The 27539-nt window shown below is 43.1% G+C and overlaps 3 protein-coding genes across 6 annotated transcripts; 1 reads left to right on the forward strand and 2 right to left on the reverse strand.

Annotated features, from left to right (window-relative positions):
- Positions 1–5100: 5100 nt before the first annotated feature.
- SEPTIN12 (septin 12) lies at positions 5101–14874 on the reverse strand. Of its 4 annotated transcripts, none has more exons than XM_074196305.1 (11): positions 14773–14874; positions 14460–14522; positions 13573–13787; positions 12851–12976; positions 12598–12679; positions 11846–11983; positions 11194–11311; positions 10835–10930; positions 6046–6142; positions 5728–5776; positions 5101–5576 (listed from the first exon to the last, which is right to left on the reverse strand). In XM_074196305.1, the coding sequence occupies exons 2-11, from the start codon at positions 14483–14485 to the stop codon at positions 5381–5383; spliced, it is 1143 nt and encodes a 380-aa protein (XP_074052406.1). In that variant the 5' UTR covers positions 14486–14522; positions 14773–14874; the 3' UTR covers positions 5101–5380. The 4 variants fall into 4 exon arrangements, with proteins under 4 accessions (XP_074052406.1, XP_074052405.1, XP_074052408.1 ...); XM_074196304.1 differs by having other exon boundaries at positions 5728–5779; XM_074196307.1 differs by lacking the exons at positions 13573–13787; positions 14773–14874 and having other exon boundaries at positions 5728–5779; positions 12851–13036.
- A 3601-nt stretch (positions 14875–18475) lies between these two features.
- On the reverse strand, positions 18476–27072 carry ROGDI (rogdi atypical leucine zipper). The gene is made up of 11 exons (XM_074196318.1): positions 26967–27072; positions 26759–26830; positions 26208–26290; positions 25705–25759; positions 24713–24793; positions 24000–24095; positions 23220–23318; positions 22429–22542; positions 22200–22249; positions 21851–21977; positions 18476–21277 (listed from the first exon to the last, which is right to left on the reverse strand). Exons 1-11 carry the CDS (start codon positions 27009–27011, stop codon positions 21236–21238), a joined length of 864 nt encoding a protein of 287 aa, XP_074052419.1. The 5' UTR covers positions 27012–27072; the 3' UTR covers positions 18476–21235.
- SMIM22 (small integral membrane protein 22) lies at positions 18806–20300 on the forward strand. Its single transcript, XM_074196319.1, has 4 exons — positions 18806–18888; positions 19552–19707; positions 19920–19999; positions 20153–20300. The coding sequence occupies exons 2-4, from the start codon at positions 19572–19574 to the stop codon at positions 20192–20194; spliced, it is 258 nt and encodes an 85-aa protein (XP_074052420.1). The 5' UTR covers positions 18806–18888; positions 19552–19571; the 3' UTR covers positions 20195–20300.
- Positions 27073–27539: the final 467 nt, after the last annotated feature.

A 27539-nucleotide genomic window follows, 5' to 3' on the forward strand; every position in this document is an offset into this window, starting at 1 on the left:
TTCGGGAATTATTTGTCCATATCCTTGGTTCACATATCCATTGAAGAATAGGCTAAATATTTGTGTTAGGCACCTATTTATCTTGGATATCAGACAGAAACGTCTTTCATCAGAAAAAAATTATATATATGAACACATTCTTTTTTGTGGAAAAAAAAAGAGGAGGAAGCAAAGAAGCATTCAAGACCTTAGATGGTAGGAGAATCATGGCTCACCTTAGATTCCTGAGGAGCCACCACCATTTCCTGGTCTTCAGCTGATTCTCTAATGTCCTTCACTAACAAGGTGGGAATCCCAAGCTATAGGAAGAGAATGAAGTCATAAAAGGTTACCCACCTCCTGGGTTCATTCTGAAGATGAACCCAAATATGTAAATGACTGGACATCAGTTTAAGTGCAAAGAGAACAATTGGGTGAAGAACACCCAGTCCATTTTGGCACCAAAGAAAGCAGCTCCACCCTAGTTTTATGCTAACTACAGCAAGTTCATATCAGAGAAAGATCTTAACAGCCTCATCAATTCTAACTCTTACAATAGCCTCCAACTGGGTTTCCCTCCAACTGGGTTTCCCGGATTCCTAAGTCTCCCTTATTCAATCCATATTTTTTTTTTTAGGTTTTTGCAAGGCAAATGGAGTTAAGTGGTTTGCCTAAGGCCAACACAGCTAGGTAATTATTAAGTGTCTGAGACTAGATTTGAACCCAGGTACTCCTGACTCCAAGGCTGGTACTTTACTTTATCCACTACGCCACCTAGCTGCCCCATAATCTTTTTTTTTAGCTTTTTTTTTTTTTTTGCAAGGCAATGGGGTTAAGTGGCTTGCCCAAGGCCACACAGCTAGGTAATTATTAAGTGTCTGAGACCGGATTTGAACCCAGGTACTCCTGACTCCAGGGCCTGTGCTTTATCCACTATGCCACCTAGCCGCCCTATCCAATCCATATTAAAGAGAACAATGATGCTGATTATTAAGGAACAGACTGACAAAGTTACAGGCCCTTTTAGGAGAAAAGACCAATACCATTAATTAGCATTGATAGATTCCAGCCTTTCACAATCTGCCCCTAGTCCTCTTTCCAAAGTTTATTTGCATACACCCTGTTTACTTCAAAACTGTCCTGCCGGCCTCCGGTCTTTAAGTCTAGAATACAATTCCTCTGGAGTTCTAAGAACTGTTACCTTCTGCAATAAGTTCATTCTTGATCCTCAAATTGTTAGTGCCTCCCCCCCATTACTTCTTATACATTCGGTATTGCTATAGCTATGTAATCTCCTCTCCCAGCTGTCCCTACTCTTATTAGAGTGTAAACTGCTTAATTTATTAGAGTATAAGCTGCTTTTAATCAAGAGCAGGGACTGTTTGGGTTTTGTCTCTGTAACCCAAGGTCCAGCATAGTTCCTGTCACACTGCAAATGCTGGTTGAATGAAGTCCTATTTCTTCCAAGTAACAACTCATGAAGCCTGAAAACTTGACCAGCTTAGTAACATGCGTGCAGTCATTACTATGTGTACTAAGCACTTTTATCTCATTTGATCCTCAAACAACTCTCTAATGTAGTTATGATTATTCCGGTTTTACAGATGAGGAAACTGAGGCAATCAGAGGTTAGGAGACTTGTTCAGGGTCACACTGCTACAACCCTTCCAGGGAGGTGCTTTTGTTATAAGACCAAGTAGATGCCCAGGGCTTCAAAGCTATTAAATGCTGGCTGCATCTGAATTCGGGTCTTGTTGATTCAGGTCCTTCAGCTGCTAGCCGGCCCCCTGGATCAGGACCCGAGGAGCACAGGGTCAGGAGAGAAGCCAGCGCGCCCCGTTCCCCGCGGGTTCAGTATTCCGAAGTCTCCGGCGCCCGCGGTTGCCCTCAGTGGTGCCAGTCCCGCCCCTGGGTTGGGGGAGGGGCCGGCTCTCCCCCTGCGCCCCCCACCCCCGCTCCGTTCTGCTCAGCCCCGGGGCCGGTCTTTTATTCCTTTCTCGGTCCCCCCGCACCCCCAAGTGAGGGCGGGAACCGAGGCACAGGACGTCGGGCCCGCGCCTTCTCCGACTGACCGGACGGGGCGAGGCGAGACCGGCCCCCGCGGCCACCGGAACCTGGGCGGCCCCGGAACTCAAAGCGCAGTCAGCGGAAGCGGCGGGCTAGCGGAAGGCGGGAAACTACGTCCTCGGACTACAAATCCCAGCGCGCATCGCGCCCCCCCCCCCCGGCGCTGTTTACCTCTCGCTGTTCTAACACGCGGTTCGCCCCAGTTCTGAGCGTCGAGGACGCACCATCACCCCTTGTCTCGCAAAGCATAAACCAGCAAGCTGGGCCCCAATGAAGAGTGATTTTCTCATTAGTGATACTTAAATTCAGGTGGGGGAGGGGGATTCCTATGCAGAGATTCTCCGATAGTGGACATTGTTCCTTCACATATTTCAGTGCTTTCTGGACCGAAATACCCACTCAAGAAAAACTAGCCGAGGGGCAGCTAGGTGGCACAGTGGATAAAGCACCGGCCCTGGAGTCAGGAGGACCTGGGCTTCAAATCTGGTCTCAGACACTTAATAATTACCTAGCTGTGTGGCCTTGGGCAAGCCACTTAACCCCATTTGCCTTGCCAAAAAAAACTAAAAAAAGAAAAATTCGCCAAATTATACACATGGAAAAAAATGAGTGGAGGAAGAATGCTTTTTATCTAGAGGAAAATCAACAATTAAATGGATGCCCTAAGATCTGCAAGTGGATGAGCTGCCCCCTAGGGAATGGGTGAGATTGCTTTTAGAAAATTAGATGACTTTAATAATCCTAAACTTGTCTTTTTTTTTTAATAATTTTTTTCAAGGCAAATGAGGTTAAGTGACTTGCCCAAGGCCACACAGCTAGGTAATTAGTGTTTTAGGCTTAGCCTTTTACTCAGCTACTCCTGGCTCCCAGCCGTGTCCTATCCACTGCACCACCTAGCTGCCCCAGAACCTTTTTTTTAAATTTTAAAAATACCAACACTTGGGCGACGGTTAATAATCACCTAGTTGGGCAAGCTACTTAACCCCAATGCCTTGCAAAAACTAAAAACAAAAACAAAAAAACCCCCAGCATTCTACTGCTGCTACCTGCTAACTATTCGTGCTATTTAAGGTATAAGAATTGAAAAATGAGTATTACTCAGGAGGTGCAATGGAGTGCATACTTTAGAGATTAGGAGGCTTTGAGTAAAATGTAGGAACAGAAAAGATGAATTGGTTATGCAGTAAGAATGAGGGAAAGCCAATAGACAACCTACAGGCTCCAATGGTATCCTTACAAGGTCCCCCAGGAGACAAGGAGGGTTCCTAGAATGGTGAATCCTCCTTGAATTTAAGGGAATACATGGACAAGAGTAGCACACCCACAGATTTAAAACACCTCCATACCCTAGGTCAGTGTCATGTCCTAGCACCAGGATGCAAAAATGAAGGCAGGGAAACTGAGCTGGACCCATACATACATTTTTATATATATATATATATATATATATATATATATATATATATATATATATACATATGTATAATGTCTATATGTATCTATATATCTATATCTATATATCTATATCTATATAGTTCCTTTCCATGCTATTTACATTAAGATGGTCTACAAGTGTCTTGTTCCAGTCCCAACCCCCCCCCCCCCCCACTGAACCAGCCTGTATAAGGCCTGGAACAAAAGGAAAACCCTTCTAGTTCACCCTCTGCATTTTACAGAAGAGGAAACTGAGGTCCCAGGAAGTTAATTTTTTATTTTAATTTTTTAATTTTAAGTTTTATTTGCCCAGGGTACTAAGAGATAAAATTTGAATGGTTTTCCCATTGTACCTTATTGTCTTATTCCCTCTTAATGGCTCTTTTATGACAAAATTACATAATAAGTTCATCCAATCATACATTTAGAGATAGAACCTTAGAGATCATCTAGTATAACTTCTCCATTTTACTTTTTTGGTAACTTTATAATGTTATATTTAATTTTTTGGAGACCATCAGGGTTAAGTGACTTGCCCAGGGTCACAGAGCTGGTAAGTGTCTGAGGCCAGATTTGAGCTCATGGCCTGCTGACTCCAGGGCCTATGGCCTATCTTCTATCCATCCACCTACCCCTAACCCACTTATTTTACAAATGAGGAGGCTGAATTCTAAAGAGGATAACTGACTAGCCCAAGGTATATAGTTATACATGACATAGTTAGGATGCTCATTAATGCCAAATCTAATGCTCTTTCCTTCACCAATCACTGAGAATTAGTCACTATGGCCTAGGAACCATCAGGGATTGAGATTAAATGGTTGGGTCCTTCTCTCTTACCTTATACCTATATGCCTAAGGTGGCATATAGGCTGCAAAATTTATGAGCATAAACTAGAATAAATTTTAATCCTATATAAAATTTAGGGCAGTGGTTTGTTCTACAAAGTGCCATTTTCAATGAATACTAGTTAATGAATGATAAAGTTGATTACCATTTGGGATCCAGAAAGCAAAAGGTCTCTAGCTCTCAAGACTGTTCTAGGGAACCCAAATTTTCAACTTTAGGATGTTTGAGGCAAAGCTTTTTAAATATTTTAGTAAGTTTCTTATGTTAGAAGGAACAGGTAGAAAGATATGAAGAGGGGCGGCTAGGTGGCATAGTGGATAAAGCACCGGCCTTGGAGTCAGGAGTACCTGGGTTCAAATCCGGTCTCAGACACTTAATAATTACCTAGCTGTGTGGCCTTGGGCAAGCCACTTAACCCCATTTGCCTTGCAAAAAAAACCCCCCCAAAATAAATAAAAATAAAAAAAAGAAAGATATGAAGAATATAACATATTGAAGAACAAGTAGATTTAGGAAGACTACTGGGAAATGTAGACAAGGTGAAGATTCAAGTCAACAAGTACTCTCTATGTACCTAGTACTGGATCTTGAGGAGACTGAAATGAATAACTTGTCCATGGAGAAATATGTAACTTTTGGGGAGGTTATGTTCCATATGTAACTTGTGACTTGTACTAGGTTAGAGTAAGAGCGGACCTGGGAAACCCTACAAGTCCTACAAGACTTTTGGCAATAGGGCCCAGAGTGTCTTTTGGTTATAAAAATCTTGCTTTAAAAGTTATATTTTTATTCATAAAAATTCATCAAAGCGCAAAAATCAAGCAATTTACAAAGCACTTTTCAAAGATGAAATTTCTAACTTGATACTCCCATAGTTTGTACAAAGATAAGAGGGAGGATTGCTGGCATGAGTGAGACCAAGATCTGCTGTCTTGGGAGAGCCCAAATTTATCTGGTTGTGGTAAAAGATAAAAGCATAAAGAAAAATTGTAAGGTTGAACATTTGAAGGATCTTGAGTATAAGAGGTTTGAGAAGTTCATGTTTAGCATTCAGGAGCCACATTCTGTGTCATCTCGTTTCCAACGATGGCCTCGGCTGGGTCCGGCAGGTGTTCTTTGGGTGGGTGGGCTCAAGGTCACCCATCCAGCCCCCTTTGCTAATATTTGGCTCTCATTTAATCTGTGTACTCGATAATTTTCATAGTGAACATTATGGGTGATGTCTTTGAGGTCCTGCATATGGGAGCTTGAGAGATAAGTTTAACTAGTCACTTCAGACTTCCCTCATATCCTTTTATCCACCCTTCCCCATGCAGCCCTCTTCCTCTCAGGGGTCTAACCCAATCTGTCTCTGTCCTTCTGTATGCCCAAATAACCTCCCTTGATTTCCTTCTTACCGGATGAGCAGGTCTCTCAGAAGAGGGAATTCACAATGAGCCATATTCTCTACTGAAATAATAATAAAAATAATAATAATAGCTAACTCTGACATAGTTTAATGGTACAGAACTTAGCAAACTGAGTGCAAGGATTCTTTTCTTTCTTACTATCATTTAGTTCATTCATTCGACCAATTGAGTTCTTAATTATGTGCAAGATACTGTACCGGCTTCAACACTCATTCATCCCTCACCAGTGGTTTTCACTGAAGCATAACCATCATTAACTCCATAACCTCTATCAAGATTCTCTTTTCCTACCTTTTCTGCACCCACCTTCAATGATTCCCCATTTTGTCTTCCGGCCAAGGACACATTTCCCATTAACCATGTGCTCACGGTCTGCTCCAACCACAGCAAATGGGATCTTCTCCTGATGGAGTGGTCACAAAATTACAGAATTACTGAATTACAGAATTTCAGCTTCAGAATTCTGAGAACTCAGCAGTCATCTAGTCCAACTTGTATCTGAAAAGGAATCCCTACTACAAAACACCCATAAGTGTTCATGAAGATTTCTGTTCAGATGTAACTCTCTTTTAAAAATTTCCCTCCAGCAAACCTAAACCTGCCTCTTTACAACTTCTAGCCACTGTTTCTGGTTCTGTCCTCTGGGGCTGAGCAGAATTAAATATTCTTCCATCACATAACAGCCCTACAAATAATTGAAGATAGCTATTATGTCCCCACTGAGTCTTCTCTAGGATAATTATCTCTGATTTCTTCAACTAAGCCTCTTGTTATCATCTAGCTGCCTTCTTCTGGGCATTCTCTAGCTTAATAATGTTCTTCCAAAATGTTGCACCCTGGATTAAACACAATATGCCAGGTATGTTCTGACCAGGGCAGAGGACAATGGGAATTTCACCTCCCTAATACTGGAAACTATGCCTCTCAAAGCAGAGTTTGAGGGACTCAGTGGGTATATGGAACCTGGGCTGGAAGATCAAAAATGGAAAAAGTAATTTGGGCAGGAAAAAATGAATGGGCACACTGGCGTATGAGGGAATATTTATGGATGAGGAAGAAGACTTCATCCTGAAAAATAGGGAGGAATATTCTCAAAGAGGACCAAAATGACAAATGACTGTGGCTGATCAGACCAAATATGAACTTGAAATGCTCTACCACAGGTTAGGTACAAATTAGTCCATATGAATATCTGGGGTAGTGATGTCTCTAAATTTGCAAATCTGTTTCTTTTGAGTTACTCCAAATTCTGATTTGCTCATAGAGCAGAGCACCTACTTTAATGTGGGCACATCATGCTTGGGTGGTCCTGTGCCAGCAACTCCCATGTCACACAGTCAGTTCCAAAGTTCTTCAAAGAGACTCTGAGAGTGTCCTTGTGTTACTTTTTCTGGCATGTGTGTTCCTTGCTCAAGTTGTCCAAAAAAAGGCTATATTTAAGGCAAGTTTTCATTTGGCATTCATACAAAGTAGCCTATCAGAGTTGTGCTCTCTGCAGTAGAGTCTGAATGCCTGGTAGTTTAATTTGAGACAAGAAGTAAAAGATCTTCTATAAGAATGAATTAGCTAAGAGCTAGATTTTTATGGCGTGAATTGTCTATCATCCTTTAAAATATATTGCCTCCACCAACTAAATGATTAAAATTACAGGACAAAGCTTTTCAGAACCTCAAGATAAATCCTGGGGAATGAGGGTTTAAGGATTTTAATTTATATCCATGAGTGAATAATTGATACTTGAACCCTTTCTAAGAGCACAGTTTTTTATTTTGTTTTTTTTTTTTGTAAGGCATTGGGGTTAAGTGATTTGCCCAAGGTCACAAAGCTAGGTGAGACTGGATTTGAACTCAGGTCCTCCTGACTTCAGGGCCAGTGCTCTATTCACTGTGCCACCTTTGCCTTGAGAGCAGGTTTTAATAGCAGAAAAGAGACTTTGAGAAATAAGAGGGTTAGAAAGAATGGGTACCATGGAGGGTGGGAGAGGGACAAAATTCATAAAAGAGAAAGTAGCAGACTAAACAGAAACTTTGCTAACTTCACAATGTTTCTGAAGGATAGTCTTTGTTTGTCAGTGTTAGAGAGAATGTCTTGTAAACTCCAAAGAGGAAAGGCCCTCCCAAACAATAATAATAATTGCTGACATTTTTTATATGGCTTTAAAATTTATAAAACATCTGTTAACATTACTTTTATCCTAAAACTTTCAAGGCACAAAAATGATTTTCCCAGAGTCATTCAAATAGAAAGTCTGAGGTAAGATTTGATCCCAGGTCTTCCTGATTCTATCTACAGCACTCTGTTGGCTTTAGCATGGCTGCCTAGTTTGTTTTCTTTTGGGGTGGTGATATCTAATTGCTTGCTTCAAGTCCTATAAGATTTCTCATGAAATAGTCACTAAAAAGTGATTGATCTAGTTGTCCAAATGGGAGGTGGGAGAGGTGGAGTGGGTAAAGAATGCCTGTTGCCTATCCAGCATGTAGTTGGATGAACATCCCAGAGGCATTTATCCTTATGCGTACCTTGGGCAGGTGCTAAAACTAGACAATGACCTATGGCCGGGAAATGGCCCACAATTTAGTAGGAAGAAAAGATCAGATTGGATCACACTTGGGAAATTGCACAGGCCTTGGATTGAATCCCAGATGTTCAATACTCTCAAAGCTAACTTTATTAATATCATATCTTCCTAGGATGTTATATGGCTAAAAATTCATGGAGCAACATAATCTCAGAAGAATGAAACTGCAGATGACTCAAAATTTAAAAATAAAATTCATAGGAGGTATATCAAGAAGGTGGGCCTGTCTGTGATAAAAGACAGGGTTTTCTGGTGGTAGCTAGGTGGCACAGTGGATAGCGCACTGGCCCTGGAGTCAGGATGACTTGAGTTCAAATCTGGCCTCAGGCATTTAATAATTCCCCAGCTGTGTGACCTTAGGCAAGTCACTTAATCCCATTGCCTTGCAAAAACCAAAAACCAAAAACAACAACAAAAAAAGAGTGGCTAAAAGACAGGGTTTCTCAAGCATTCATGACATCTTAAAAGAACCAAAGAAAGGTCTTTCTCATACTGAATTCTCTCTGGAAGATTCATGGAAAGATATGGACAAGGTCTGAATAGGATGAAAAATCATGCGCTATGAGCTAAGAGTAATAGAGAGACTATTTATACTATTTATTTTTCTTTGGGTTTTTTTTTTTTTTGGCAAGGCAGCAGGGTTAAGTGGTTTGCCCAAGGCCACAGGTAGGTAATTATTAAGTGTCTGAGGTCGGATTTGAACTCAGGTACTCTGGATTTGAACTCAGGTACTCCTGACTCCAGGTCCAGTGCTCTATCCACTGCGTCACCCAGCTGCCCCTGTCCCTTATTTAGAAACACTAAATGTATGGATTTTTACTGGCAGTTCAACTTGCCAATAGTTGTTCATCTTTTGTTCTTGAAGAGGATGATATCTTGATTTGAAAGTGAATTGGGGGCAGCTAGGTACTGCAGGGGTGAATTCCGACCTCAAATCCGACCTCATATTCTTAACAATTATCTAGCTGTGTGGCCTTGGGTAAGCTACTTAACCCCATTGCCTGGCAAAAACCTAAAAAAAAAATTAGTTGATTTGAATTTAAGCAAGGTAGAGCTGTTATCAGTCATCTGCATCACCTTCTCTCTGTGAGAGAATTTAAAGGAACCTTAGAAATTCTCTAATCTGACCTCACATTTTGTTGATGAGGAAAATGAAGTTGAGAGCAGCAAAAATAACTTAGGTAGGCAATGTTATGTAGGGAATAAGTAGCAGTGCCCAAAATTTGAATTCAGGTTATCTAACTCTTTGAACTACATCATTTTAGTAGTTTGAAATCCCTTTTGAGAAGGATTTTGAGAATTGACCAAGGTCTACTTTCCTGGGGGATACATTTCAAACTTAATTTAAGGGTAAAACCTATAGAAAAGTCTGTTTTCCTTAGTAACCAATAGAATTTAGAGAGATGGTTCTAGATTTGGGCTGGGGTAGAGCAGGAAGAGAAGTCAGACTTGGAAGGTTTGCAAAGAAAAGGACTTGGGGGACGGCTAGGTGGCATAGTGGATAAAGTACCCGCCCTGGAGTCAGGAGTACCCGAGTTCAAATCCAGCCTCAGACACTTAATAATTACCTAGCTATGTGACCTTGGGCAAGACAAAACCCCATTTGCCTTGCAAAAAAAAAACAAACCTAAAAAAAGGTAATTTGAAGTCAGGATGTGATTTATCATTTAAATGATAAACAGATCTTAGACTTAGTAATAGAAGATACTCTATAGACAGAGGACTAATATAGCTAGACCTACACATTACACATATTAGCTATGTGAAGGATGGATTAGAGAGGTAGGAGAGATCTGAAGCAGAAAGACCAATTCAGAGCTTCATATGAGAAAATGAAGGCCTAATTGAGGGGTGGTAGGAAGTGTGAATTCAAAGAAGAGTAATGGTAGGAGAGATGTTATGGGGTTAAAAAAACCCTATAAGATTGGTAATTATGGGCGGCGGCTAGATGGCATAGTGGATAAAGCACCGGCCTTGGAGTTAGGAGTACCTGGGTTCAAATCTGGTCTCAGACACTTAATAATTACCTAGCTGTGTGGCCTTGGGCAAGCCACTTAACCCCATTTGCCTTGCAAAAACCTAAAAAAAAAAAAAAAAGGACTTGGAATTAGAAACATACAAATCTCTATGAAAGACTTTTCTTAGTCTGAATAAGGAGGAACTCTTTGACCACATTGTGCCCTTCTCATTAGACCTCTGATTTTTTGCAGGTTCCTCATACAGATGAACACAATTTCTTTTTCATTTATTTGTTTTTTTGGAGAGAGGCAATTGGGATTAAGGGACTCACAGCTAGTGTCTGAGGTCAGAACGAACTCAAATCCTCCTGTCCCCAGGGTGGGTACTCTAGCCATTGTACCAATGAACTGATTCACCCTAATTTCTTGCACCTGAAATGATGGGTGCTGGATGTGTATGGTAATGAAGAATAGGAGGAGATAAAAGGAGGTTTCCTAAAAGAGAGGTCCCTAACCATTACTTCAGTGATCCCATTACTGTTATCAGTTCCTCTCTTACCCGGATTTTGTCATTCAAAGTTTTGTCATTTGTGTCTTCATCAAAGCACTTCTGGGGGTAAACAAAGATGCCATTGTTCTTCAGATCCTCCTGAATCTGAGGGAGGCAGAAATTTAACTTCAGTCCTTGCCAGGTCATGGACCCTTTCTCCCTATATGACTCCCACCAAACCCCCAACCAACCCCATCCTTTCCCAATTTTCCCACCTCTCATTCAACTAATAACCCTTCTTCCACTTGCAGTCTTTATTTTCACTTATCAATGAAACACTTCCCTGAGCCTGTGCATGAAGTTTCCTAATAAACCATCTAGCATCCTATTGATAATGGTTTTCTACATCTGGCCCAGTTACTCCTTACCTGCCATCTGAATGTTTCCCTCTCTTCTAAGGTGAGGCTGTCTGCCCGAGCAATAACAGGAACAACATTTACCACTCGACACAGACGCTTCAGAAACTCAATGTCTAGAGGCCGAAGACTAGGAGCAGGAAGATGAGGGAGGCAATGAGTCCATTTTCCAGCTCTAGTCAATCTAGACTCCTCTCTTTACCCCAAATTCTGGTAGTGCCTAGAACTTTTTTAAAATTAATTAATTAATTTAGTTTGAATTTTACAATTTTTCCCCCAATCTCACTTCCCTTCCCCCAATCCCCACAGAAGACAGTCTATTAGTCTTTTTATTTTAAGGTTTTTGCAAGGCAAACGGGGTTAAGTGGCTTGCCCAAGGCCACACAGCTAGGTAATTATTAAGTGTCTGAGACCAGATTTGAACCCAGGTACTCCTGACTCCAGGGCCAGTGCTTTATCCACTGTGCCACCTAGGCGCCCCCAGTCTATTAGTTTTTGCATTGTTTCCATGTACCTAGAACTTTCAATCAGCAATATTAGCTAGGATTAATGGACTGGAACATATAATCCCTAATAGACTAGTCCCATAAATCATGTGTATATATACCTAATAGAACCATCCCATCACCCTGCCAGTGGGAGCTTTCCTTTACTGTTCCCTCACCAGTGCCCTGTGGGAGGCACAAAGTATATACAGATGTGCACTCGTGTGTCAGGGATGTGATGTTGCCGAGTGATGAGAACCTCTTCCTGCAGGTAGCGTTCATATTGATCATTGATGTAGCTCAGGATGGGGTCCCAACTAGCAAGGAAAGGGGGAAAAAAAAGTGGAAAAGATACTTGGGTCCTATCAACCATCCCCACCCTGTTGACTCAGAGAGACATTCTTTCAAATTCTACCTTCCCCACTCCCCCACTATGATTATCAGCACCAACAACTTAAGAGTTGGTTTCAAAGGCCACAGAATAGTCTAAGACATAATTTCCTTCCTGAAGGGTATAATACAGATGAGATGGGACAAGCATAGGTAATAGCAACACAAGATAGCCTTTAATAAGTACTTCAAGAATAGTAGGGGTGAGAATTTCAGAATGCTTGGTGGAGAAGGTTGGGCAAGTTTTTGTGGAGAACGTGGTATTTGAACTGGGTCTTGAAAGAATGGTCAGATCTCCTACAACCCTTCTCATGCTGCCAAATAGGAACCTTCAAGTAACTACTCTAGCCCTAGGGTTCTCTAAAGCAGAGCTAAACTCCATATTAAGTCATCTCTCTTTGCGAGGAGGGAGAAAATGGAAAAGCTTCTGTGTCAAGGATCAGAGATCTAATAGACTGAGAGATGGGGAAGAAACAAAGTATGGAAAAGGGAGTCTCCCCCATACTTTAAATAGGGATAGAATTCTCAGGAAGGAACATACCACTTGTCATTGTTGATCTGGTCCCCAAATCCAGGTGTGTCTGTTACTGTCAGCTTCAGTTTCACACCCTTCTCCTCAATTGCTATGGAGGGAGGGTTGGGGATCATCATAGGGGGATCTCAAACTCTGAGGAGTCATCAGGACCAGAGGAACAGTTAAGGAAGGGGATCAGCTCTGGAAGGAGGACAGTTTTAGGAAATTGGGGCGGTTCGTGATTGGTCTATAGGATAGGGGAGATAGGGAGGATACTCACTATGGGTAACAGATTGCAGTTGAAGGGTTTGAGGTATAGGCCCCAACTTGTTCACTGGTGCTGATTTCCATACCTTGGACTTGAACAAAGTGTTTACCATTGTGGACTTACCCAATCCACTCCTCCCTGGGGATATACCAGAAGGACACATTCATGAACAGTGGGATAGGGAGGGAGTGGAGATACCTAATGGAGTAAAGAGCAGAATGGCATGCATGGTCACAAACTGGGTAAAGGCCAGGTCACACTTGGGGTATGGTTGGAGGCAGTATGGTACAGTGAAAAGAATGCTGACTTTGGAATCAGAAGACCTGGATTCAAAAATTGCCTTTATCAGATAATACCTATGTGGCTTGCCACATTTAACCTCCATTAACCACATTTAACCTCCATTAACCTCATTTAACCTCCATGAACCTATTTCCTCATCTGTTAAAATTGGGTAGATGAGATTATAGAGATTCTCTGAGGTCCCTTTAACCTACAGATTTATGCTCCTATGGTGCTTGGGGAAATAAAATTATGGAGGGATTGGTCATAAGGACAAAAAGTGCACACAGGTTTATGAATGGTTTGTAGACCACAGTGTGGAAGTGAGTTGAATTAAGAGGGATGGAAGGAGCCCTAAATTGACTCTACCTTCAGCTTGACTTTTCCCCTTCAGCTTATTTTTATTCCTCTCTTCCCCTCGACCCCATGATCATTCATTCACTTTTGCTCACCAACAACCATGATGTTGAATTCAAAGCCAGTTTTCATGGCTTTGATCTTCAGCTGGTCCAACACAGCCTCTATCCCCACATAGCCAAACATCTCACAAGAAGCAGCCCTGGGGCTGGAAGGTTGTGAGGTTTGGGGAGATGGGCAACGCTTTGAAGTCCCTGCCATGGCGATAGGTCTGTGCACCCAGTCAAGCCCTGTTGTTATGGGGTAGGGGCTGGTGGAGAAAGGTAAAAGAAGGGTAATTTGGCTCACAACTCAGGGGCAAAACAGAATTATGATTCCTGTTCTCTTTTATCTTTGATCTCTGACACCTGATCCCTAATTGAACTAAGTATACTAAACTTTTATGAACACTGATTGTCTGAAATCCTAGGAAGGATTGGAGTAAGAGTAGATTATAAAAGATAGAAAAAGAGATATGACTGGGAGGTTTGGTTCCTCATTTTAGGAAATGTCCAGCTAGAGATATATCACTTATCCCATTTCAAATTAGAGAAAAACTTGAGCTAATAACTAACCCATTCCTCCCTACTCCCACCCCCACCCCCAATGGGCTATTGCACAGGCCCCAGATATATTGTCCTGCACTGGCTACAGTTTTGATGCATTCTCTATAGACATTTCTGCTAGAAAATCCAATGGTCAAAGTCTAGGCATATTCCAGGGTAACATATTCCATATATTATTGTAGAATGTAAACTTCTTTAGGGCAGGGACCATTTCACTTTTCTATTTATATCTCCTGCACTTAGTACAGCACCCTTCGGATAGTAGATACAATTGATTGATTGACTAATTGATTGAAAAATATACTCAGTTTGGAGAATGTTAGTGAGTGGGGAAGGGGTGTTGATTTGTCCCCATCTATGGAAAGGTGACAGCTCACCTTCCAATAGCAGAAGTAGGACTCATCAAGGGGAGGCTTTTCCTGACCAAGAGTCCATTTATCCTGTGGTAATAGTTGGGAAGACAAATAAACAAGGAAATTAGATAATGATAAAGAGATAATGAGAAAAGAGATGCAATAAGATAATGACAGTGACACTGAGATAGATGATGGGGAGGAGAAAATAACAGACACCAAGAGAAAGACACAGATGAACAAGAGGTAATAAAAGATAGGCCAACAAGACAGACAGAAACACAAAGACAATGACAGATGAAAAAGAGAGACTTAAATACTGCTCTCTCCTAGTCACCTGGCTCTGGTCACTCTGTAGGGAGCCAGCTATGGAGGGAGGTCAGGTTCAGTATACTGTGGTACAGTAGGTGGGGGAGTAGATGACAGTTAACTGAAGAATCTGAACTCTTTTTCTCCCCTTCCCCCCTTCTTGCGAACCCCTCTCCACAATTCCCCAGCCTAGGACTTATTTAATGTAGGAAGCATTCAAGGTAAATACAAAGTCAAAGTTTGTTTAGGAAAGAAACATTACTAGGTATCTTTGGAAGGTGCATGCCAAATAGCATCTGTCCCATAAGTATGCTTGCAGCATCCAGGTAAAATGGAAAGGGTATGAAAGCACAAGAAATCTTAGACTGAATAATTACTTGCAGTGTGACTTGGAAAGTTCACTTCATCTTTGTTATTTTTCATATCTATAAAATAAAGAGGTATGGAAGGGGATTTCAAGAGTCCCTTTCAGATCTAAATCCATGATCCTAAATGGAAGCAGAGGAGAGAAAAGATAACCAGTTAAGAAGTCTTCATACTTTGATCTCAATCTCTCCCAACTAGCTCCTATTCCCTCAGTAATGTGAACTTCCTATTCTAGTCCACGCCCCTTGGCTTTAGCCCCAACCTCTTCCCCTGACCCCAACCTCCTCCATCTAAAAGATGGGTTACAAAAGTATATATATATATATAATATACATATATATTATATATATAATTTATCTGTGGAAATACTTTAGTATGTTTCCTGTCTTCATAATAAAAACTTCTTATGAGAAAAAAGGAAGAGTAATGGAAAATATATGTAGGAAGAAAAAACAAGCTTCAATAACATTCCCATCTTAAATAGAGGGACAGTTATAGAAAATATGTCTAAGAAGAAATAAACTCAGTTTTAATAACATGCCCATCCTTAAACAGAGGTCACAGGAAAGAACAATATGTACTCATTAATTTGACTACAATATAAATAAAGAAAGCACTCAGTAGTAACAAAACTTGAACCCAATATAATGTTTACTGTTAGTGCTGTGTCAGGTGAAAGATGAAATGACAAGGAAACAAAGGTTCAGTTTTTTGAGTATCTAGATTTATAAAGCAATAATATGGCAACCAACTAACAAGCCTCCACAATTTAGGTCTGTACCTAAAATATAGGAGAAGACAAATTTTTATACATTAGAAACAATTAACCAAATAAGGCCAATTAATTAAAAGGAAACAAAACAATGTTGGGTAATCTGATTTCTCATTGGATAAAAAAATTTAAAAAAACTTTCCAAGTTGGGAGGGGGAGAGTGAATAGGTGTAATTTTCTGAATTCAGAAAAAGAGGTGTTTTATTCCTCTAAGTGTCTGTAGATAATCAAAGGAATATGGAAACAATAGAGGCGGCTAGGTGGTGCAGTGGATAGGTCCTGGAGTCAGGAGAACCCGAGTTCAAATGCGACCTCAGACCTAGCTGTGTGGCCTTGGGCAAGCCACTTAACCCCATTGCCTAGCAAAAACCTAAAAAATAAATATTGAATATAGAAACAATACCAATTGATTAATATGGGGTCAGTTTTCGGATAAGACTTAAGGGTTGCTTGAGATGACAATTGTGAGAAAACTTCTTGCATTAATCTTTGAATCTGACTTCTGGAGTTTCCTGTCAGTATAACCTAGGCCCTTAGTTATTAAAGGTCTCTAAACCACAGATTAGAGGTAGTCCAGTTCAAGGCTAGGTTGAAACAATGCAATAAGGTTTTTGCCAAGTTCCAATAACTGACTTGCATTTTCTCACAGGACAGAAGTTGGACTAGATTCATAATTAAATGGAAAGGGAAGTGAGCTAGCTCCAGAATTTTAGTCACAAGATGGAGTCAATGTGGTCCATTCAATTCCCACAAACAGCCAACAAATGACAAAATTAAAGTATCAATAAATAAATTACAGAAATAGCAAGGGGCTTGTGTTATCAATTATCAATAGTTTATCTTTGGGATTGTATTGTTTTTTGGTGATTATTATTACTTTTTCGTTATGGTCAAACATTCTTATTTGATATGAGAAGTAGTAGGGAGCCACTGGAATTTATTTAGTAGAAAGATGACATGGGAAGACATGAACTTTTGGAAAATCAATTTAGTAGCTGCATAGAGGATACATTTGAGTGGGGAGTGATCTAAAGAAGGGAAACAAATTAGGAACCTATAATCTAGGAAGAGGAATTGAGACTCTAAACTAGGATGGTAATCATGAGAGTGGTGAGAAGGAAATGTATGAATGAAAGAATGAAAGCATCTATTAAGTATTTAGTATGTTCAAAGCACTTTGCTAAGTACTGGGAAATAAATAGAAAAGTAAAATTATTCTTTTTCTCAAGGACCTCACATTCTTTTTTTTCTTTAGATTTTATTAATTTTGATTTTACAATCCCCCCCCATTCTTGCTTCCCTCCCCCACCCCCACAGAAGGCATTGTTAATGTTCACATTGTTTCCATAGTGATCTCAGTTGAATGTGATAAGAGAGAAATCATATCTTTAAGGAAGAAAATAAAATAAAAGAGATCACAAAATTACATAATTTTTTTTTCTAAATTGAAGGTAATAAGTCTTTGGTTTTTGTTCAAACTCTACAATTTTTTCTCTGGATACAGATGGTATTCTCCATTGCAGATAACCCAAAATTGTCTTTGGGATTATTTTTTGAGGGAAGTGTCTGTAGATTCAATTTTTTTTTTTTAAACTTTAAAAGAAAAACCAAACCAACAAAAGATAAAGCAGCCCTCGGTATAAAGCAGAAATGAGCATATTTCACATTTATATAACAATTTAAAGTCATACTTAAGCAATTCACTTAAATCCCTTATGTTGTTTCCTTTGATCCGTATTTTAAGCTTTAGTCAGGATAGGGATTAGAGACGTTCAGAAAGAATGCTGGACCTCCAATCTCACCCAGTTCAAAACTTCAGTTCAACTGATTTTATTTTTCCAATTACATGCTAGTTTTTCAACATTCAATCATTTGTAAATTTATAAATTACACTTTTCTTCCCTCTCTTCCCTTGGCAGTGAGCAGTCTGGTAAAAGCTGTACATGTACATTTGTGTTTAACATATTTATATATTAATAATTTTGGGAAAGAGAAATTAGGAATAAGGGAAAAGAAAAAAAAACAGATAAGAACAAATATAAGAGAAATTTTAAGAAAAGTGAAATGTAGTATGCATTCAGATTTTGTGTTTTCTCCCTCCGTGGATGTGGACAGCATTGTCCATAACAGTTAAGATCTCAGTTGCAGACACTCAACAGCTGTGACCTTGGGCAAGTCCCTTAACCTCTGTCTGTCCCAGTTTCATCTATTGTAAAATGAGAATGATAACATGTACCTCCCAAGGACAAATGAGATTTTTATAAAAGTCTGAGCCCAGTGCTAGTTATTATTTCCAGGTAAGTGACAGAGTAAAGTGAGGTTTCACTCATTTTATAGATGAGGAAACTGAAAGGTAATGAGGAAAAAATTGCATCTTCATTGAGATTACCTTGTTGGTTGACAGATCTTGGAATAGAACCTAGTTTTTCTGGCTATTAATTGAGGGCACTTTCCCTTAGAGAATTTGAAGGAGTGTACTGTGGGTAGCAGAACTGTTCGATTCTTTGAAATTTCTACTTGAGGCCAAGGTGGGAAATCTGCCCTCCTTCCCCTCTTCAATCCCCATCATGCCATCTTAAGACTCCTGGGTCCTGTTCTCCCTATTCCCTGGTTCTTTTACCTTTTTCAAAATCTTCTGAGGCAGAATTAGGCATTAGGACTATGTGTGCCTATGTGTGTGAACAAGGAGAGACTTACCTGAGGGTGAGTGATAGCTACCCTTACCTTCCTCACCTTCCCTATGTTTTGGGATCTTGCAGAGAGCACAGCCCTTTGGGAGATGGCATGCTCCCCTCTCCCATACTCAAAGTCTATAACTGTGGTAAACCTAGGCAGTTCAGCACCTCAACTCTGTTCCCTGAATCATTAGCTATAGCTGAACTGGGCTGGGCTGCGCTGGGTTGGCCCAGAGGCTGGAGGAGGAGCTGGGTTACCTCAGGTGCAAACAGACTAGGAAGCAGGAAGCTGAGGTGCTGCACCTCCAAAAGCAGGACATTTCTCTCTAAGGTAAGAGCATAGGGATTTAAGTGGGGGATCAGTGAGGATTTTTATAGGTGTCTGGGGGAGTTACGGTAGGGGAGAAATAAAGTCAAGTTAGGAGCCTCTGACTTTCTGTACTCAGGGTGGTGACAACAAAAGTGGGAGGAGGAAGAAGGTGGAAACAAACTTCCTGTTGGCAAGAACTAGGAAGGAATGGATTGCCTTTGAATTTCAGGAATGACCCAATGTTACAAGACCCAGGATTGTCAAAAGATCGTCTTCATTATAGATGAATGGTAGATCCAGAGAAGTTAAGTCTGGGGGATGTGTTGTCAGGTTATAGTTCTCTGTGTTCTGGGAAGGGTCAACAAAAGAGAAGATAGGTGGAAATTCAAGCTTCCTGTCGGCGTATCTGCCCAAGGCAAGCCTTAAGAAGGAATGGGCTTCTTTTGAATCTTATGATTGTGCTATCTCAGTCACAGAACCAGGACTGGAAGGGACCTCAAAAGACCACCTCTCATTAAAGATGAAGAAAAGTGAGGTCCAGAAAAATTAAGTGACCAAGGTCATACAAGGATCTGAGCTTCTTTCCTACCAGACTTGGGCTGAGTTAGGACCTGTGCGAAGTTGTGTGGGGAGGGATAACCAGGCTATGTTGTCCTCTTGATGTTTTTGGTGGTGATGGGATAGGTGCCCAAGGACTGAAAGGGATGGCCCCATCCATCAGGGATGTGGAGAGTGAGCTGCAGGAGACTGCACAGCAATTGTTGAGCCGACTGAAAAGTCACCATCTGTTTCAGTCAGAGTGGGACGTTGTGGCCTTTGTAGTCTTTCTCACTTTCACTGGTGAGTAGGGTTATAACCGTCATAGCTCCCCCTCATCTTTGCCAACTATCACTGTGGCCTTGGTTCTTACCCTTCCTCTAACTTACTTGAGTCAATGTTGTCAAGTATCCCCAACCATTTGAATGATGCTCTGAGCCAATGAGACCACAGCCTCTTCTTCCCAATTCCTGGGGCCAAGGCTCCCAATGACAATTTTCCTTCTGCCCCCTCAGGGACTGTATTGCTGTTGATGCTCCTTGTCCTCTTGCACTGTTGCTGCTGCTGCTGCTGTAACTCCTCCAGGGCCCCAAAGGTAACCTCTGTCCCTGAGGTCCCTTCAATGACCCCCAGATTCCAGTTTGGCTTTTTCTATTTCATTTCTCATAGGCCCAGGGATTGCCCTGAGGCCCTGCTCCTTTGGAGCAGGTTGCTTAAATCACTCTAAAGGCACTTCTATTTCTTGCAGAGAAGACTCAAAGGAGTGGACAATTTAGCCCTGGAACCTTAGTTCAGTGCTACCTACCAGATGGCCTTGGAAATCAGGACCAGCATCAGCTCTCTCATAGCTCACATCCTGAAGCAACATTAAAGAAATCGTACTCCATCTTTCCAGATCTTCTCTTTAGTAACTTTAGTCTCTCCCCACCTTTGTTCCCTTAAACACAATCAAAGTTTGCTTTTGCTGCATTCCTAGCACCCTGGTTACAGAGGGCTTTATGTGGAACACTACTGACAGCAAGCTAGGCCACTGGGGAAAAGACAGCACACCAAAGTAAAAAACAACCTGTCTCAGAGGTACTTACACATTTCCAACAGACACCCACACAACACATCTTTGCACAAGAACATCAACTTCCAAGTCCTCCCTGCCCCCAAGACAGCCATGGGGCACAAAGGTTTGGGTCTTAACTCTTTATTTCGTAGTGGATGACTGATACCTTTACAGAACACCATTTCAAGTCATGGGCAGTGTCAACACTCTCCACCTCCTCCCCCCACACCCCCAGTCTGTAATACTGTGCTCACAGCTTGAGGTTCTCAGGGGAAGCACTGCTGTTAAGAAGGATTAGCAGAACTGGAGTACTGTGCTCCTACTTTTCTTTAAGTCCAAAGGTCATCAACACCCCAGGAAGCTGGGTTAGGAATGCAGGGCTGGCTGTCTGGCCTCCATTTAGCCTCAACCTTTGGATTTCTATTTTCACAAAGTGCTTCCTTAGTCTTCGGTAGGCCTAGGGCTCTCGGGCACTGGCCTTCATCACCATAGCAATGCTACCTGAAAAGTTCCCTTCAGGTCCTATTCAAGACCCACTTCTTCAGTGTTCATTATCATTCATGCAACTCTAACAGGCAAAGAGGGCCTCTCACAGCCTGGGGGCCAGGAGGGAAATAAATAATGTACCGTGCCCATGCAGAGCCAGCTGCATGCAGCAATTTGTCTGTATTGCAGCCTCCAGGGATTCATTCCTGGGAGTTGACTCAGCCTCCTTAGGAACCAAATCATAGCTAGGCACCTCCTTTACTTTGGAAATTTGTCAGAGGCTTCTGCTGGTCAGAAGGGTCTGTAACTCCAGTAGCTGGAGAAGACTGAGATCTGTGGACAAGAGCATTGCAATATCAGCAGGAGCCCTCCTAGCTTCTCCTCCCCCCCTGGCCCCCTTACCTATCTCCCTACCCTGGAGGCATACTGTCCTCCCCTTCACATGTTCTCAGTACTTCAGCAAAGCTCAGTGTGCTCCCAACCTTTGTAACAATTTCAAAACGGGTGAAAGAAGTAGGAGAAATTTTGGTAGAAGGCTAAGTATTCAGCCTGATAGTGTTTGTGCAAAGGGAGGGGGAGAAAAAGAATACTAATTATGTATTCTGCTTAGTGATTCTAAGGGTTTTACATAAATGCTTCAAAGCATTTAAAAATATCACCTAGGAATACCAACCATCATTTTTTCCTAACAAAAGCTGCCTTCCTGAGAAAATACCCAAAGCAGCATCAGTCAACTCTTTTAATGCAGTATATAACCTAGCCTTGGACCTGCCAGGACCTTCAATTCGGGGTATGCTGTTACATGAATTAATTCTGCTTTTGTTTGAACTACCCTACTAGAAGGTCATTGAAAGCTGCCTTGTCTCTCAGGCTTGTCACCCCAGGCTCCACAAACTGGTTTCCCACCTTGTCCTTGAGCTGCTGGCACAACTGCAGGGAGACAGTGAAGAAAACGAGAGCATCGTTGAGCCAGGGAACCACACACTCCACCTTGTGCACGTGACTCACCTCCAGTCGTTGGGTACCCCACTCGCTGCAGTCAACATAGGAAGGAGTGGGAGAGGTGATACACAACTCTAGGAATGGGGAACCCAGAGAAGGAGGCCCCAAGTTGGGACCTTGGCCAAGGCTGGAAGGACTCGAGATGAACTTTCATTAGGACATAGGCCTGATCCCAATGCTCCAAATGGGGCAGAGATCTAGAGGCCTGGGGACACATACTCCTTCCACTCATCACCTCAAAATGAGTACTTACAACATGGCTCCTGGGCTGTGAAGTACAGCACCCCCAGCAGGGCGGAAGTTCTAAACAAAGCATCAGAGACAATGAGGTTAGTACTTTCTCTGACCCACCCCTCCCAGAGTACCTGGGGAATTTCTCTTGATGGAAGCAAAGTCAGGGTACAGTTATTAGGGTCTGAGGTTGGGCCCAAGAGCCCTGTCTGGGCAGTAGCAGGGGAATGGCGTCTTGAGGAGTTCATTACCTTGGTGGAGCTGGGTTGCAGAGCATGCAGTTGGTACACTGTCAGGCAGAGCTTATTGAGGTTGATGTAAAAATTCACCAGAAGATCTGCAGGCAAAGCAGGAGCAAACATCCTCTGTGGGAAGTGAGGATGCAGCCTCTAGTCAGACCAGCCATTCAAGATGGTAGGAGTCAGAATAACAGGGTGGGAAGAGGGTCCCAGAGTGGCCTTCTCTATGGCTAGTGTTCTATCTCCTACTGTGCCTACCTTTGGCCATCCCAGCCCCAAGAGGAGGGAAATGCTACAAAGTCTTCGTCTGATTGTCCAAGGTACTTAAGGCTGTCTCCCCTGCAGCTCTACCACTGAAGCAGCGCTGGGAATGAGGCTGCTGAACTCAAGGCCTGTCTTCCCATAGCAGGGATTCTTAACAAGACTGTGCCAGTCGGTAAAGTCTTCCCAGAGAAATGTTTTTAACAATCACATAAAAAAAAAAAGTATTACAAAGGAAATCAAACACACTGAAATAAGTTATCAAAATGTGAATTATGATCAAAAGAACAAACCCCAATCCCAAAACAAAACCAAGGCCCAAGGCCAATTCCAGGTTAAGAATCCCTGAACTAGAGAATAGGAAAGGCATGCAGGAAGGAAAAAGGCAAAAGATGTCTGTCTTTTGCAGGTCCCTTGAAGGGCTATCACTCAATTCTCTGTAGGGATTACCCTCACTTTCCTAGCTACTCTTCACCCTGAGTGATGGGGGTGGGGCCTCTACCAGAAATGAGCCATCTAATTCAGCAAGTCTGGGCACTGACCGTCAGGCCACTGGAAGCAATCTCTGGCAGGGTAAGCGTCGCTGGAGTGGTGAGCCGATTTCGAGCTCGGGTTAGCTGCAGCATCACTGCATCCATTAGCTGGGGACAGACATGATTGTCATAGCAGCTCCCAGTGGAAAAAACTGGTCAAAATCTCAAGTTCCAGAAATGCCTGTTTCTCAAATGGGAAGGTGGGGTAAAGGCCATTGGATTCCTTCAAGTCACAGAACTCTGAACAAAGTCTACATGGTTACTCCTGTGACTGAAGGCAAAGGTTCCTCTAGACACTCTATATCTCCTGAAGGCTCAAAAGAGGGACAACTGCTCTGTGAAGCCAGTGGGTGAGCACTGCCTCTCCTATCAAAGCTGCAGCTGTGGGTTTGGATAGGATGAAGTTTTTTTCCTTGGGATAGTGACAACCTTATTACTTTTATTTATAATCTAAGACAGTAAAAAATCAATGAGTATTGAGGGAATATAGTTGAATATAGCAAATAAAGAAGAACAGCCTACTCCTTTCACTTAATACTCCCAAATGATTGGGATCTGGGTTTCAGAGACCTAAAAATTCACCTACTGTACTTATTGGTACCATTAAAAATACCCTGGAAGCAGAGATTTGAAGGCCTTCAGAGTCACAGGATTTGTCACGAGTAGGGAGAGGCAAGGAAGTAAGGTGGACTTTAGGAAAGAAGGGATTAAGATTTGAAAGGGAAGTTATCACCAGGTAAGCATTCTCCCTTTCAGAACTTTTCCCCCAGACTCAGTCTCTGTGCTCACCTTGAGAACCTCAGCTCCTGTCTTGAATTGGTAGCTCTCATCCCGGTTGGCAAGGAGATATATTGCTTGGCTAACATGATTCCTGGCATCCTGGATCTGAAGACACAAAACCCACATGCCCCACCCAAGTATGGTTTGGGGGGAGGAACACTCTATTAGGGGATGGCTTTCCAGGTCATTTATCATTCATCAGAACTGGGAATCAATTAAAAGCCCTCTAGATGACTTGACTGCCTGCCTTCTGAATATGGTGCAGTATGCCTGTCTCATCCTGGAACTGATGGGTGTCACCTCTGATCTTCCCCTCACATGTTTGTGACAGTGTATATCCACGTATGTGACAGAATTCCTTACTGCGTGTAGAGTGTATGTGTTTGCATAATGACTCATGCTTCCCAAACATACATGCCCAACTCTCATTACTAAATCAAGATACTGGTGATGGAGGAAAACCAGTCACAGAATCCTTGAGGTCAAAGATTCCAATGCCTAAGCTCTGCTGTGGGGAAACAACCATCCTGGCCTGGTCTCAGGATCAATCAATATCCAGCAAATCCTTCCAGGTCCTTCATGTCCAGTGCCCCTCAACTCCTGAAATGTCAAATCAGAGTCATCCAGGCAGTCTTCAGAGATTAGGGCTGTGCCCAGTGGTTGAAGCCCTGAGGGCCTTAGGCGACGGGGAGGGACAGCTGCATAGACTAGGAGAGAATTACCTGCTGCAGTTTCCACTGCTTGTCTTCTCGGAATGCAAAGTGTAACAACTGGTTATTTCTGGGCATTTTCAGATTCACATCCTGAGAAACAATAAAGGGCTCAATAAACAGCTCAAATGGGAGATGCTAAAATTACCTGTTTGTATTCCATTTCTGCTTTTCACAAAATCACAAATAGCAAGAGCCTTTAGGATAAGAATATCAGCAGGGGATTAGGGGCATTAAGGGCTCGCCACATTCACCCTGGGCAGGATGTTCATATGGAAACCTGGAATCTCAGAAGGATCAGAGATTCTAGGGAATGATGCTAGATCCAGGCTTAGAGAGAAGTCCATAAAGAGAGGAGAATGAGAGGAGAGGAGACTAGAGACAGGAAAATTCTACTAGATTTGGTGATAATAATCTTGGGAGGAATGCAGCAAATAGCTGTAAGTTTTCTTGAGGGCAAAGGTCTTACATTATCTTGTGTCCCTGTACACTGTCTCAGAAAAAAGTTAGGTATTATAGCAGGACCTAAGAAATCCTTGTTGATGTTATTAAGATCAGAGTGAAAAGAAAAGCAAAGTCAGATACTTGAGTAATGCTAATAAAAAAACCTGCCCCTGTTAAAAAGCAGAACCAAAAAGTTTAATCTTTTTGGGATCTAGCAACAAGGTTGGTTTACTATGTTACAGGCCAGCTTCCAACTTTCCATTCATTTAATAAGCCTTTATTCAATATCACCTGTGCTAGAAAGGAAATGGCCTTCAAGAAGCTTAATATCAAGTAAATGGGGAAAAGAAAAATATCCAATTGAGAAACACTTAGGTAAGAGGTATAAAGAGCAAGGGAATTTCAGAAGGTGAGACCACACATGGCTGAGGGATATCGGAAAGACTTCACAGAGGAAGAGGGATCTGAACAGGTCAAGATGGGAGGAGGGCATTCTAAATTGAGAACACATAAACAAAAAAGAGACAGAAAAGGGCAGGGTTTTGCCCTTAAAGACTCACCGCTTGGCTCAGTGCGTCCCCTTGCAGAGTCAGCACTCCTTTCACCTGGTCTGTACTGTAACACATGACTGTCAGGGCAAAGCCTTTTCCCTGCCAGGCCCCTCTCCAAGCCCAGAGATACACCACCCTCTACTTTTGTGTAATCCTCGACCTTCCCACACATAGCAACTCACCTCCCATCCCAAATCTCAAATCAGACACCTGGTTTGTGAATCGATATCAGAGGCCTTAGTACTTCTTACAGGAACAGATCATTTTCAAGCTCACAGGCTTTTAGTGGGAGCAGAAACAGTTGTTATCTGCAATTTTCTTGTACCCTATAAGGACAGCTAAGCTGCTGACTTTTAAGATGAAAGTAGATAGCAAAAACAGTCCATCTTTGAGCAGCTTCTGTTATCCACCTATTATTGTCCCTCACACTAAAGTTCCTACTTTATACCTATGGTAAGAACTAGGCAATGATGCAAGAGGGTCCTCCGCATTAACCTCTTCCTCAGACTTACTTGGAGCTGCCTAGGATGAAGTTCTCTTGCCTGGCTGGTCCTTCTGTTCCTGTCCCAGGCAGAGTAAATCGGTAAGAGGCTTCCTAGTGCGGATTAGAAGAGAGGGGTGGTAAAATAGGAAAAAACGTTAAAATCAATGTTGTCACTAGAACTGAGTTCTAAGGCCACTGCAAGAAGAGAACTCCTTCCCAAAGGCCGGGCCGGGGGCGAGGCGGGCCCCGCCGGCGGTTTCACGAGCCTATCCGGGCGCAGCTGTTGCTCGCTGCCCGTCTCCCTCCCTCCCCGATCTTCCTGGGGCCGGCGACGAGCAGGAAGGGCAGCAGGGCCCCAGCTCGGTGCTGGCAAGGGCAGCTCTGCAGGGCTGGAGGCCGGGCTCAACCGGGGCCTCGTCCGTCCGGGCTGCCCAGCATCTTGTGCGATTCGGGCCGAGGCACTTCAGCCCCCACCGCTCGGTACCCGGGGGTCGCACAGGCAGCAGCGGGCACAGCCGGGCCCCTCAGCCCCGGGCAGGGTCTCGCCCCCCGCCCCGGGCAGGGCCCCCGGAAGGTTACCTTGAGAATGTCCTGCAGCTGGCGCAGCACGGCGTGGACCTCGTCGTGCAGCAGCCACCGGAACTCCTCCTCCTGCCCGCGGGGAGAGGGGGGTAAGCGGCGGCCCGGCCCGGCCCGCGGGGCTCGGGGAGGGGGGAACAGGCCCTCCCGCCTCGGGCTCGCGGGGCGGCCGGGGCAGGCCTCGGCCCGGCGGGGCCACGAGACTCACCAGCACCGCCCGCTCCGCCGCCGTGGCGGCCATCGCAGTCGCCATCACGGCCAGCCCCGAGGCGCCGCTGCTGGCGGCCCCGGCCCTCGGCCCCCGCCCAGCCCGCGGAGAGACGCGAGGCCGAGCCCCGCCCCCGCCCCCGCGCCGCAGCCAATGGGCCCTCGGCCTCCCGGCAGCGCTTAGGACGCGGCTGCGCCCCGCCGCTCTGATTGGGCAGCCCGTTTCCACTCTACTCACGGATTGGCCGATAGACGAGCGGAAATGGAGAAACACCATCTTTCGGTAGAGGACGGTTGGCTCCGTGCATCTCCTCCATCTAGCGTGAGCCCCCCCCCCCCCCCAGGTCCTAAGCTCGTAGATTCACACAAACACACGAATTTACCAAGAAAGGTTTTATTTTCTTGCAGTAGCTTTGTTAATTGCACAAAATCATTTTATTTTGCCATTTAAACATTATCACACAATCCTATTCCGAATGACAAACGTTAATTAAAAACAAAGCAAAAATAAAAATTCACAACCTTAATTACCTAGAGGGTTTGTCATTGAAAGGGATAAAAGGAAAACTGCTTT

Source organism: Macrotis lagotis, chromosome 8 (assembly GCF_037893015.1).
Source record: "Macrotis lagotis isolate mMagLag1 chromosome 8, bilby.v1.9.chrom.fasta, whole genome shotgun sequence".
Classification (NCBI taxonomy): Eukaryota; Metazoa; Chordata; class Mammalia; order Peramelemorphia; family Peramelidae; genus Macrotis; species Macrotis lagotis.